General features: G+C 42.8%; 1 protein-coding gene across 1 annotated transcript; it reads left to right on the top strand.

Annotated features, from left to right (window-relative positions):
- Nucleotides 1-2,613: 2,613 nt before the first annotated feature.
- On the top strand, nucleotides 2,614-8,351 carry ARL5C (ARF like GTPase 5C). Its single transcript, XM_088474712.1, has 6 exons — nucleotides 2,614-2,736; nucleotides 3,765-3,825; nucleotides 4,327-4,474; nucleotides 5,224-5,307; nucleotides 5,433-5,584; nucleotides 7,366-8,351. The coding sequence occupies exons 1-6, from the start codon at nucleotides 2,691-2,693 to the stop codon at nucleotides 7,412-7,414; spliced, it is 540 nt and encodes a 179-aa protein (XP_088330838.1). The 5' UTR covers nucleotides 2,614-2,690; the 3' UTR covers nucleotides 7,415-8,351.
- Nucleotides 8,352-14,080: the final 5,729 nt, after the last annotated feature.

The following is a 14,080-nucleotide window of genomic DNA, read 5'->3' as shown; positions in this document are numbered from 1 at the left end:
AAGAAGCAATCAGTTATAAGGCACATTACACCCTATTACCACTACCATCATATGCAGACAAATACCATGTGTAGGTTAGTGTTAGTGGTAGCACAAATATTGGGGATACTCGAGCACCCACAGAACTCTCTCTTATGGCTCGCACAATAAACACACCTACAAAAATAGCTAATAAAACAAACAAGCTTTGTATTATTACAAAAACATTTATCTTGGTGTACAGGGAAGACATTTCTAAGAAGAAAACAAACAACAACAAAAAAAACCTTGGAATTTCCTGCAATTAAGTAATTTCCTACTGTTAATACATACCTCTAAAAATATCCACTTCAGGAAGTCATTACATTTTCTATTGTGAACAGAGTGCTGGCCAAGTAAAAAAAATAAATATATATATATATATACTGTAGTACCAGTCAAAAGTTTGGATACACCTTCTCATTCAACGGTCTTTATTTATTTAAATTATTTTCAACATAGTAGATTAATACTGAAGACATCAAAACTATGAAATAACACATATGGAATTATGTTCTAAACAAAAAAGTGTTAAATAAATCAAAATATGTTTTATATTTTAGATTCCTCAAAGTAGCCCCCTTTTGCTTGGATGACAGCTTTGCACACTCTTGGCATTCTCTCAATCAGCTTCATGAGGTAGTCTCCTTTTTGGCGCCCTAGTGCACCAGAATTGTTTTCACGGCATCCCTAAGCCAAAAGTTTGTTATTGAGAAATTCAAGAAAATATGTAGTGAAGTAGTAAAGTGAATTGTACTTACCTGTCATCCTTAGGCTCTGTTATGTAGTGGGTGACAGTTTTTTTGCTTCTGTTTGTCCACATATTTACTTCACATTGACCTTAAATAATTTGATTTGGTGCTGGACCAAAAACCTGAGGCACCCCTGCAAGTGTCCCGAGACACCACACTACTGGGGGCACCATTATTAGGAGGACCTCTACTGGGGGGGGGGCTATTACTGGGGGCACCATTATTGGGAAGACCTCTACTGGGGGGGGGCTATTACTGGGGGCACCATAATTAGGAGGACCTCTACTGGGGGGGCTATTACAGGGGGCACTTAATCGGGAGGGGGAACCTCAACTGGGGACCACTACTTGGGGGGGGGGAACTACTACCAGGGGCATTATAAAAGGGGCCTACTACTAGGGGCACTGCACTGGGGGGACCACAACTGGGGGCAATAACAGGAAGGACCACTACAGGGACCACTGGATAGGGGGGGTCACTACTGGGAGCCTGCATCAGGGGGACCACTACTGGGTGCACTGCATGGGAGGGGGGAGAACTACTGCTGGGGGCACTATATAAGGGACTTACTGCTAGGGGCACTGCGGGGACCACTACAGGGGGCACTAGATAGGGGGGATCACTACTGGGTGCCTGCATAAGGGGACCACTACTGGGAAACCTGCATGGGGGGGACTACTGCTGGGGGCACTATATAAAGGGCACTGCATAGGGAGGAGGACTACTACTGGGGGTACTATATAAAGGGCACTGCATAAGGGGATACCACTACTGGGTGCACTGCATTGTGGGGACTGCTACTGGGGGCACTGCATAAGGGGGAACACTACATAGGGCACTGCATTTGGGGGGACCACTACTGGGGGCACTGAGTAAGGGGAACTAATTGGGGGCTGTATAAGGGGGACCACTACTGGGGATACTGTATAAGGGGCACTGCTATGGGCCTGCATAAGAGGGACCACAACTGCATACTGGGGGTACTGTATAAGGGTACTACTGGGGTTAAGGTGCATATGGATAGGAATGCTCAGCGTGAAAATAAAGGGGTGTGTCATGTTGACACGCCCCATTTTTAAGTGACCACGCCCATTTTTTCCTGCATGCGCCTTCGGCGCGCGCACATTTCGGGATGTTGTGGGGGGAGGCTCCCTTTTCAAATTTGCCCTGGGCTCCAAATACCCTAGTTATGCCACTGTTGAACAAATAGTTTAGATCAAACATTTAACAAACTTGTCTGACGACCATTTTCATCTGTTTTATGGTATTTAGGAGCAAATTGCTGATCATAAGTTACTCCCATACGTTACCAGGTTTTCATTCCAACCAATCAACTAGTTGGATGGTTGGACAGAAAATCTTTACATGTGTATGCAGCTTTAGCCTGCGCTGACGGTCTGTGCAGAATGCTGGTGTATTACATGTCGGCATTTCACATGTCAACATTCTGCATATGCCGACATTTTAACAATGTTAACATCATAACTGTTGACATTGTGATGTCGACATTATGAATGTCGACACTGTAAATGTAGATATTTTGACTACATCCAAGCTGAAGTCGGTACAGTAAATGCAAATAAAAAGGCCGGATTGGCCTGAGGACATGATTCATAGGAACTGATGACAGTAAATAATTAGAGAGGAAGTGACAGTCAGTCACTCGCCACCTCCCTTGCCTGCATGACGTCACCGCCAGCGCTGCCGCTTTCGTCTAAGTACCCTGACCACGCCTCCTTTCGCTACCCAGTTACTGACGTCACAGGGGACTCCACTGGGACGCTCGCGGGGCGGGGCATTCGTGACGTCATTGCGATTTAAATGCTACCCAGAGCCGCTGGCCGCTGAAGTGTATATTGTATTCTATCGTCTGGTTACTGCTGCGCTTGTGTGGTCGCTTTATCCCTATACATAACAACAATGGGACAGCTCTTCACCAAGCTTATGAGCATTTTCGGCAACAAGGGTAAGTGGGGAATTCCAGAAGCCTTCATATGCGGGCGGGCAGGAGGGGATCCCAGCATAGATCGCACTCTCTCTGCCTTATAACAAGCCTCCTTATAACTTTGAGTGCGGGGGCCAGTCCTAGCTGTCACCCCCACATGTATTCCTTATGACCCTCTGTGGGGTTGTGATCTAACCCTATGTAGACTATGCACAAGTAACGTCATATTCGGAAACACCGGTACTTAAGGGTTGTTTGTTTAGTTCATATCGGATGTTATCACGACAGTTGTAATTGTGAAACTGTGTTATAAGGAATAATCCCCCTAAGTAAATGAAATAATGATAATGTCACCCCCTGGTGTAAGTAAGTGTGAGACCTGTTCCTGCACTCTTTGTCCCCTGTCTCTTCCGTTCTCCTATATGAGCCCATGTTTGCTCCTTGCCTCCCTCCCGGTGTGTATAGTGTATTCAGGCCTCTCTGCCTGCAGGCTATTCTCTCTGCGCAGCTGGGTGTGAATAAGCTCCATCAGACCCTGATGTTTTTCTCCCATGGCTGTCGGGGGAGGAGGAGGGTGTTATTGGAGACTTTTCCTCTGCTCTTAGCAAGTTTCACTCTCCCAGCCCTGGCTGCTTTCTGAGCTCAGCCACAGACATAGCTCACATTCCTTTCTCCCCACATCTGTCTGACTTTTTATGAGGGTTCTTTAAAGGGGAGGAGGGAAGCTGTGCTTGCATGTTGCCCATACACATTGTAAATATAACCAATTGTGTGCTCCTAAGTGTATTTATGTTCCTATATATTATTCAGTTGAACTGTGTGCTCTGTTGGCAATGCCATATTTTTCACCACTGTCTTTGTTCCACTTCACTAGAAAACCGTTACAAGCTCACAGCTGGCACTAGATTTGTGGTTACCCTTGCCACTTCACAGGGCAGAGGCCTGAATAACACATATATAGTTTCCTGTTTTCACTTGTACTACGCTATTGCTTATTACCATGCAGCGGAGACTGAGAATAACGTCCTCACATTGACTTTATTTCACAGAGCACAAGGTAATCATTGTTGGACTGGACAATGCTGGGAAGACCACCATCCTGTATCAGTTGTGAGTATTCACACCCCACCCCCAGCAGATGGTTTGGGGCAATAGAGGATGTGACAGACACTTACTTTGTTAGCATATAGCTATTGACAGCATATTTAAAGGGAAAAAAAGTGGTTAATGGTTACCCTTATTTCTACTCTGGAGGCGGTGGGGGGACATTTTAAAGTTACTGGCTTTTGTGTCTCTCTCATAAAAGATCCCCCATTTAATGTATACTTGAATGTAGCTGCAGAGGAATTTACTTTTTATACATCTGTACATGATGGTAATGATGACTAGAAAAGCTGTCACATTCAACGCCTCATCTGAATATAGTTATTTTCCAGGCAGCAATAGAAGTGATCGTCCTAGATAAAATTAAACTCATCAGTTTTAAATTATGGACATACCATAGACACCCCTAAGAAAAGATGATCTATTACAGATGATCTAGTGTAGTGTATTTTCTCCAGAATACAGTTGTTTATTCTCAAACTTAAGCTTACTGAATGTCCTCCACAGTCTTATGAATGAGGTGGTTCACACTGCACCCACTATTGGCAGCAATGTTGAGGAAATTGTTCTGCGGAACACTCACTTTCTGATGTGGGACATCGGGGGACAGGAGACACTGAGAGCAACATGGAACAGTTACTACTCCAACACAGAGGTAAGGTTTCCAACTACAACTAGCCTGTTTTTTTTTAATTTTTACTAGAACAAGTCTTGACAAATGCTGCGTTTACTCCCATCTTACTAGCCAACGTCCATCACTAGTTTTATAAATAAACATGCTATACTAGTACAACGAGATGCATTCATTATGTTGACAGTGACAATGTGCTATTGGAAGCACTATGTCAGCACCACAATGTCGACAGGTTAAAATGTTACTTACAGCTCTTTAACAGTGTTGGCAGTCTAACTTGAAACACACTGTTAAAGCATATGCTGTCGACACTGTTAAAATGCTTTAAGTCGCATTTTAACCTTGCTGACATGGTGCTACCGACAGTGACATTGCAGACAATGTCACCGTTAACATGTATATAGTCCAGGACAATCTGCTTTGTAGTTATGTGGCAGCTGCACCTTAATTTAAAGAGAAAGTAAAACCATTAATATATAGCAAATACAGTGTAGTACAGCGCTCCATCAAGTGCTTCTCTAAGCAGCCAGAGAGTGACTGATGAATGGGCAGACCTGCTTTGCTTATATGGGAAGTGTAAATTCATACATGGCTATAGCCCATAAGTTGTTACAGCAACTTATATATCTTTGCTTTGTTGACCTACATCCGTTTCTTTCAGTACATTGCCCTAAAGATGTAGGAGGAAATGCAGCTGACTGCAGTAAAGTGGGGGTGGTTTACAATGTACACATAATAATATATATTCCTTCTCTCCATATCTTTTTCAGTTTGTAATTCTGGTGATTGATAGCACTGATCGAGAACGGCTGCCAGAGACACGGGATGAGCTGTATAAGATGTTGGCGCATGAGGTAAGTTATCCTCCCCAACTTCGCATGTGTGAGGACTTGACGTCCACTTGTTTGTTAAGTTGTTGGGATGTATTTAGCTCATCTAGATATCTGGCAATACTCAGCTCAAGTCCTTCTCCTTACAGGATTTGCAAAATGCAGCAGTTTTAATCTTTGCCAACAAACAAGATGTAAAGGACTCCATGACTGCTTCAGAGATTTCTGCTTTGCTGGCACTTGGCGCCATAAAAGACAGAGCCTGGCACATTCAGGGGTGCTGTGCTCTCACTGGAGAAGGGTAAGTTGTCATGCTACAATAGCGACATTTAATAGTGCATGAAGACCTCACATGGACACCTCACTCATATATCCCAGCTCTTTACATTGAGAGATATAGGATATATTCATTTCATTCTGTTACCATACTGTTCATACTGTACTTGTTATGTCAGCTTTGAGGTATAAAGAGTAAGTACTCTATTTGCTTCCAACTTGTAGCATATTTCCCAGTGTACTACAGTATGTGCTTCTTAATTAAATATCAGACTGTTGTCCACTACAACCCATCATTTAAATGAAATGCCCAAACATGTTGGTGATGGTGATTCTGTACTATCCTATGCGTTGTGCATAGTTCTCCTCCTTCACTGTGTCATGTAATAGAGAAAACCCAGTGTATCACACTCCATCTGGATTAGATTTGGCAGGTACTGTACCTGGTTGTTATTCATGCGGACTTCTGAAAAACAATATTAAGTGCTTCAGATTTGAATAAGACCATAGCTTCTGAATTCGAAAACATGACGATTATTATTGTTATCCTTTATTTATATGGCACCACAAGTGTTCCACAGCGCCTTACAAAGTACATAAAACTAATAAGTGACCAAGAAACAAGTAACTTACAGTAAATTACAGTGAAGGACATGATTTATATACATTGCTGGAATAGCGATTAAGAAGAACACTCACTATCAGCAGCAGGATTTGGCAGTCACGTGTTAGGTGCCCTTATGAGGAGTAAGGAGTAGAAGAAAGTGTCATTTGCTATTTGGAGTTTAATAGTAAGAAAAACAAAGTTCTTCATGAAGAAAAGTATTGTTGTGAGTGAAATGCCCTCAACCTATGCACAAATTAAAGTTAATCATACTTGCAGAGATTTAGTCATTTTAGAAATATTTAGGCAAAATTTGTTGCTTTTAATTTTTAAACAGTCTCCATAAACATTTAACAGAGCCCGATCCATCAGTCATCCACAACTTTTGCTAAACAAATGGTAAAAAAAAATCAATGCTTACTTGGCCTAGTTAATAAAACCTTTTGTTTAGTGAATAAAATGAATCAGACACTTTCTGTAAAAGGTTCTTTTCCAAGTTGGACTAATATAGAGGATAGTTGAGATAGATAAGGGCATCCCAGAATGTAACCTCCCGTGTAACGTGTGTTTGAAAACAAGGAGTCGGTCACTGTTAGATGCACCTGAAACCTGTGTCCCAATGCTGGGTATGTAGTTTAAGTTCCATTATATGGCTTCTCCAATATTTTGTAATTATAACTTGTTTGCTGAATTCATATTGTCATTTGTATAATTTATACATACGTGGAAGAGGGTTGTGGTCTGTAAGCAACTAAAAAAGCCTTAAGGCGCGTATCCACTTGCCAACAATGAAGGACTTAACGATAACGATATCGTTCAGTTGTTCATTGTACTGTGCAGTGCCCACACTGAACGATATGTCGTCCAGTGCATGCACCCTCCCTCATCCCCGAACATGCTCAACCTGACTATATCGGTAGGTTGACTGTCATGTTCGGAACGATGCCGACAATGACCAGCAGGAATGCGCATCCATGTGGCGTTGCCGACATTTTCCTGCAGGATTAATGAGTGGTTGAACGATAATGATATCGTAATCGTGCAATCTCTAATTTTCTCGTCTAGTGGATGTGCGCCTTTAGACTGGTTTTTCCCTGACTTTCATGCTGTCTCTATTCCCAACACCCTTTCCCACAGCTGCATGTGCTACTAGAGTATTTGTTCTTTACATGAAGTATTCTTTTTATCATGTTTTTCTACAGGCTGCCAGCTGGTCTGGACTGGCTGAAGTCTCGAGTCACTGCTATCTGACTGTGCTGGACATTATATTATATGTGTGCTGGACACTTGCATATTTTATACATATCACCTCTTTTTATATGGTTTTACTTATATTCTGCGAGAACTGATTACATTATGGACTAAATGACATGAGCTGTGGGAGGCTCTGGACAAGCATGCTGAGGGTGCATGAAATTGCCTGAGACTTCCAAGTGGATTCCATTTCATGTTATGATTTTGATGTTCTACATGACCGGACAGAAGAATTTCAATCGTTTAGGGTCACCGTATTTAATCTGTGAACTCTGTGTTGAAGCCATGCATCTTTTTACATAATCTCTAACTTGGGAAACCAATTTTGCAGCTCATGGTGTTATGGCTGCATTCACATGAAGATTGTCATCTTGTCCCATGTATAGTTCTATAATTCCAGTATTATTACCTCAGCTATTTCTTCCACTGGTTGCCTATCAGTGCACAGTCTGCTACAAACTTGCATCAGCGCTGAAGAGGAACAGACAATATCATATGGGTCATATGACAGCCCCCACAGCTGTGTTTCTTTTTATATTTTGCAACTCAACAGGGAATGAAAGTTGTGAGATATATGTATTTTTAACCCTTTCATGTGACAAGTTTTTAGCTCTACCTTTCTTTGATGATTGAGGTCTGTAATGCACCCTCAAGCAGAGCAGACCCCTTAGAGAGGGAACAAGTTAAAATTGCACTTTTGTAAATTGTGTATATGTATATTTTCCCACATTTAAAAGGTTATTTATTTTTTTTAAATGTTTGCTTGCTAGAGTAAGCTCAATTGTAATGGAGATGTTTCATTGGTGCTATAAACCCCTATGTGAGGGGTGATTGTGTACATAGTATTAACCCTTTCTCTGCCTGCTTGTGCAGTGTGCTGGCATTGCTTGTACATCAGGCCTCAGTCTGGGAACATTAAACTATTCTTACACCATCTGCTTGTCTTGTTCTGGGGGAAGTGCTTTTTATGTGAGTGAAGCCAGATGGACTTAATCTGTGCATAGGTCGAGGGCAATGCCCTTTGTCCTAGTGTGATAGTATATTTCATAACTAGGTAACTTTGGGTCACACAAACTGGGTTGATGGTGTCTAGTAGAGTTTATGCATAAAGAGACGTACTGTCTTCAAGCACGTCACAGGAGTTCGAACATTTTGCTATGTAAGGCAAAGTTATGCTGGCTAACAAAATTGTATTTGCAGAGTTATGGGGCCCATACATCAGCAATCAATTGGGGCAATCCACATTTTGCAGATGATTGTGTAAAAATATCTGCAATGTATTGGGTCCACCGAGTGCCAATTGTGAACAAAAAGTGATTGAAATCCATCATGTTGGACAACCTGATTTACTGATTCCACTGACCAATCAGGGCTATAGCTAGTGTATGGTAACGATCAGCCGATTTGCTGACTGAAGAGCGTTTCACGATTGGCAGATCTGCTATATGCTGAAAATGATCTGCAAAGCACTGAAAACTATCTAATGTATGGGTGCATATTGGTGGGTTGGAGAATTGTGAAATCATTGAAAAAAACACAATCGTTAAATCGTTTTTATCTGTTTCCTGATGTATGTGCCGCATTAGACATATACTAATGCAGATTTTCTACTTACACACGTGTCCTCATACATCTAGCCTCAATACGCCACGCAGTGCAACATGTCTGACATGAGTGATCCATCGGGTCCTACTCTTCTAGTGTCTGGCGTCTTTTTTCATTTGCTTAAAATGCGTCTAAGTCGCAATGCGATGCGACTAGGACACACAAGCAGACAGTGCTGATTAATATATGTACGTCTGTGTGCACCTAAGTTTGTATATGAACCACAACAGAACTTGAAATGAAAAAAGCTGTGGCCACTACATTGTACACAGATTCAGGGACTCAGTTGCACACCGATATACAAGTGTCACATATCAAATTATTCAGCACAGTCTGCTGGTGCGTCCTAGTCACATTGCTTTCTTACAATATGGGAAGAGCAGGTCCATTGCATTCATTCCCTTCATTCTACCAATGTAGGGCTGATTCTGAGTCTGAAGTGAAGTGGCTGTATTTGTGTGATGTTGTGGAAGCCAATTTTGCTACCTTTATGCTATTGCGAGTTTACGTAGAGCTAATGTGAGGGGCAGTGGCTTTCAGCGGGAAGCAGCACTGCCCACGACCACAATAACCCTCATTAGTATCGGCACTTGCAGAAGCCCCACGCTAGGTGCAGGAGATCCATCAGACACAGGCTGTACGCAGGACTCAGAACAGCAGCTGATTTGTACTGGTTTACTGGAGATGTGTGGGATCTGTGTCCTAGGATGCTTTCTGCATTCGGTAGATGTGTAATGATTTGCATGAAACTGGTGGAAGGGAGAGAATTAGAGGGGGTAATTTTAAGATGCTAAAAAAATAGTAGAGTGCAGCAGATCTTCACTGCACAGTCACTCCTATGGTAAAGCATCTCACATTAGTGGCTTCATGGTCTTATTGGTTAGACTTGTTGGCAGAGCCGTAACTAGACTTTTTGGTGCCCTGTGCATTGGCGCACCCCCAATTTTTTAAATGGGGGAGATAACACACCCGAAAAAGGGCTATGAACCGTCATGGCCAGGGAAGAGATAGGGGAGGCCAGGAGATGCTGGGGATAAAATAAGAGGAAGCTACAAGTGAGTATGATAAACAGAAAATTGACAGGCCCGAACAGCGTCCCCTGCCCTGCGGTGCCCTGTGCCATGGCACAGGTCACACTTCCCTAGTTACGGCCCTGCTTGCTGGCCACCTGTGCAGGCATAGCGTTTCTACCCTAAACCTAACGCTGACATGTACTGTCGACGTTCACTATGTTGATATTTTGAATGCCAAGGTTCAGACCATATCGACCTAATGACTACATACTATACATATACAGTGGCGTTTTGCCTAATTTCGTCCATTTTTCATATTTGTCACATTTAATTGTTTCAGATCTTCAAACAAAATTGAATGTAAGATGCAGACAACCTGAGTAAACACAAAATCCAGTTTTTATACGATTTCATGTATTGAAGGAAATAAATTATCCCAACATCTTTATCAGCTATGTGAAAAATTAATGACCCTCCTAAACTAAATAACTGGTTGTGCCACCTTTAGCAGTAACTGGAGATCAGTCTCTTACATCACAGTGGAGGAATTTTGGCCCACTCTTCTTTGGAGAATTACGAATTACTTTCATTTAGCCACTTTGGGCTGTTTTCAAACATAAACTGCCCATGTAAGGTCCTGCCACAGAATCTCAATTGGATTCAAGTCAGAACTTTGACTAGGCCACTCTAAAACCTTAATTTTATTTATTTTAAACCATTCAGAGTTGGACTTGCTCTTGTGCTTTTGCTTGTTGTCTTGTTGCATAAAGCGATTGTGCCTGAACTTCAGATCACGGACTGATGACAGGACATTCTGACAGTCGGTCCAGCTAGTTGGGAAAAGTCAAGCATGTTTTATTTTCCCCAACTAATCGTTCTAGTGTAGGGGAACATTAAAAACCCTCCCGCCGCCCCTAATTGGCTGTTAGTATCCACCTACTTTTCACACTGCTGCAGCAGGTGTCAGGGGAGCTATGTGTCCTGGAGCCCTCTTTTCTCTCCCTCTGCCCACTCAGTATCGGGAGCAGGTCCAGTGCTGTAGTTCTTCCAATTACCCAAGTAGCATTTGCAGTGCTTGTTCTGTTCCAGTTGGGCTGCTACTGTGGTTGGTGTGCTTAGCTGCCATATCCTTGAGGCTGTAGCTGCTGTTACTGTCCGCTGTCTGTCTGTCACTGATAGCACGGCTTCGGCTTGTGCAACTGAGCCAGCAGATGCAGTTGACTCATGGTGACCAGGAGCATTCAGCAACGACAGCAGCAGATCTTCCAGGGGCTGCAGCTCAGATTACCCAGAGCTCCTGGAGAGGTAGGGTGGGTTGTCATAACAAACGTGACAGGAACCTACAAACCCCTTCTAACTACTACAGAACCTGCCCCTCTTACTTCATCACTTACTGTCATGTACAGCCATATATCCTAATATAGCAATATATCCCCCTCCTAACTATACTACAGGACTTTTCCCACTAACTTCACCCCCTTAACTGTCCTGTACAGCCATATTCCCCTCAACCCAGCTGTGCCACAGGAAATGTCCCTCTAACTTTACCCCATACTGTCCTGTAAAGCCATATACCCCCCTATCTATAATATAGGACCTGCCTCTCAAACTTTACCCTTTAATGTCCTGGACAGCTAACCGTATTATAGCACCTGCCTCTCACACTTCACATCACCAACACTTATCTGTATCTGTGGTGGTGGGCACTGTCCTGTACATACAAGTAGACGTTTCAGCTCTAGCAGCTTATTTATTAATAGTCCTGACCAGCCCCCAATAATAAGCATTTGCGGCAGTAAGGGATTACTTATTCCCAAACGCGGACCTCAAGGCTCCCCAACAGTTCAGGTTTTAGAGATATCCATGGTTGTGCACAGGTGGTATAATCAATTTGACTGAGGTACTAATTAAGTCACCTGTGCTCAACCATGGATATATCTAAAACCTGAACTGTTGGGGAGCCTTGAGGACCACGCCTTATTCCCCTAAATGTATTTACTGAATCGCTGGGACAGGGGCTCTGATACAAGCCTTTCTCTGTGATCAATACAAGTAAAGCGATCGCAACCGTGATAACTTTACTTCCTATTTTTGCCTGCTGCACATGCGACGACGTTGGTCGGTGCATGTGTAAGCAGGCAGCAGAGGGTCTCCTGAAAAAGTATGCAGAGTGCAACCCATAGTTTTCTGGGCTTGCTGGGCTTGGCTTTGCATTCCGGAGCTTGTTAAATCTGACTGCTTCCCATAAAAACCTATGGGGGCTGTGGCTGCTATCGGAAATGGAGGTTACACAGGAGAAATGGTTATTTTCGGGGAATATCCTGCAAATATTATTTAATAAATAGGCCCCTTAGACGTTTCCAACATAACTTTCCAATTACAGATCTTTAGGTATGTACACACTACAGATCTGTACACAAAGTTAATTCTAAATATTTTTATACTTCAGATAGATAGGAGCAGGTTGCTGTTGGTGTGTGTGAGCATCTGTGTAAAAAAATGACACTAGGGGTATATGTAGACCATATTTGCAGAAAACGTCAGTTTTCAGATATTTCTCCATTAATTAAATATCCGCCTCAATTTATTAAGGGGGTACTACAGCACATTGGCCCTGATTCAGAGGTGCTCGCTATTTGCGAGCGCTCGCACTGAATCGGGGCGAGCCATTTATTTTTTCACCAGCCTCCAGGCCGCTCGCTAAGCTATGGGTGACCACCCAGAGCTTTAGCGGGCGGCCTGGCGATGGTCACGATTATCAAGATCATCGGGCTTACAACGAGACCCTTGTGGTAGGGTCTCATCCACCGCAAGCCCCAGTGAACTTCCTGATCTAATAGAGCAGGAAGTTCACTACTGACATCACTGGTGATGTTCCTGGTGTTCCTTCAGGAACGCCTCCGTTTGTCCAGTCAACCCCCCTGCATGCGTACAAAACGGGGCGAGCTGTCAATCACAATCGACAGCATTCCCGTCTTGTAGTGAGTCCCGCAGCGTGTGAAAATTCACTCACTACGGGGCACGCGCAGTGCGCATGCGCCCGGCCATCGACCCGCTCACGAGCGGGTCTGAATCAGGCCCATAGTCCAAAGGGTACATTTTAACAATTATTGTAGGAAGTACTCAACTACATGAACAAGGATAAGCTTGCACTTGTAGTTCTACAAGAGGACAGAGCATGCAGAGCCTCTCCTTCACTGTAAAAAATGTTGTTGTTTTTATATTTTAAAGCCCAGTTTTGTTTAAATAGACATGGAAATTTTTTTTTTTTACAAATATTTAATTATTCATATCATGCAGAAGTAGGCAAACACTGTCCACTTCTGTGACATCACAAGTTGTAGAAAAGTTGACTGGTTTGTTGAAAAAGTTTGCTGGCTGGCTGGTCTGATGATAAAGTTGGTTAGGTGTGTAGAGCACCATTTTAGTTGGACAGACAAGTTGGACAGTTGGATGGTTTAAGGAAAGTTGGTCTGGTGTATGGCCAGCTTTGTGAGTTTGGCATAAAAGATCTACAGTAAAAAGATAGACAATGAGGGGTATTCAATATGAAACATTAACTTCACTGTCGAAGTTAACGTTTCATATCAGAGTTTTTATCTGCGTTAAAGTATCGGGCGCGCTCCCGCTTATACCCGTATTCAATATAAAATTAGCGAAAACGGGAAACTCTGAAGTTGGATTTGCGTAAAGTTACAATTTTTTTTAAGGAAAAATTCGTAAGACCCCCCTAAAGTAGTAAAAACATGGGGGATCACTATGAGTACCCCCATTTTAGCCTTTAATTGAATGTCGGGGATTTAAATAGCCGCAGCAGGTGTTTTTTTTCCGACATTGAAGAAGTGATGCAGAAGAGCACTTAGGTTATTTTTTTCGTTGTTTTAAGTGGTCCCATCAAATTTGGGGTACATGAAAATGGCATATTTTTATGTCCCTAGAGTACGTTTTTAAAAATTCTGCATTTGTGCACCTGCCGCTATAATTCTATTCTAGAAAACATCTGCCGCATACATGCAGAATAGCCCTGAACCTATTTCCCTATTGT

This window comes from Taudactylus pleione, unplaced genomic scaffold (assembly GCF_031769625.1).
Source record: "Taudactylus pleione unplaced genomic scaffold, aTauple2 ptg000155l, whole genome shotgun sequence".
NCBI lineage: Eukaryota > Metazoa > Chordata > Amphibia > Anura > Myobatrachidae > Taudactylus > Taudactylus pleione.
This window is presented reverse-complemented; position numbering and strand designations above follow the sequence as displayed.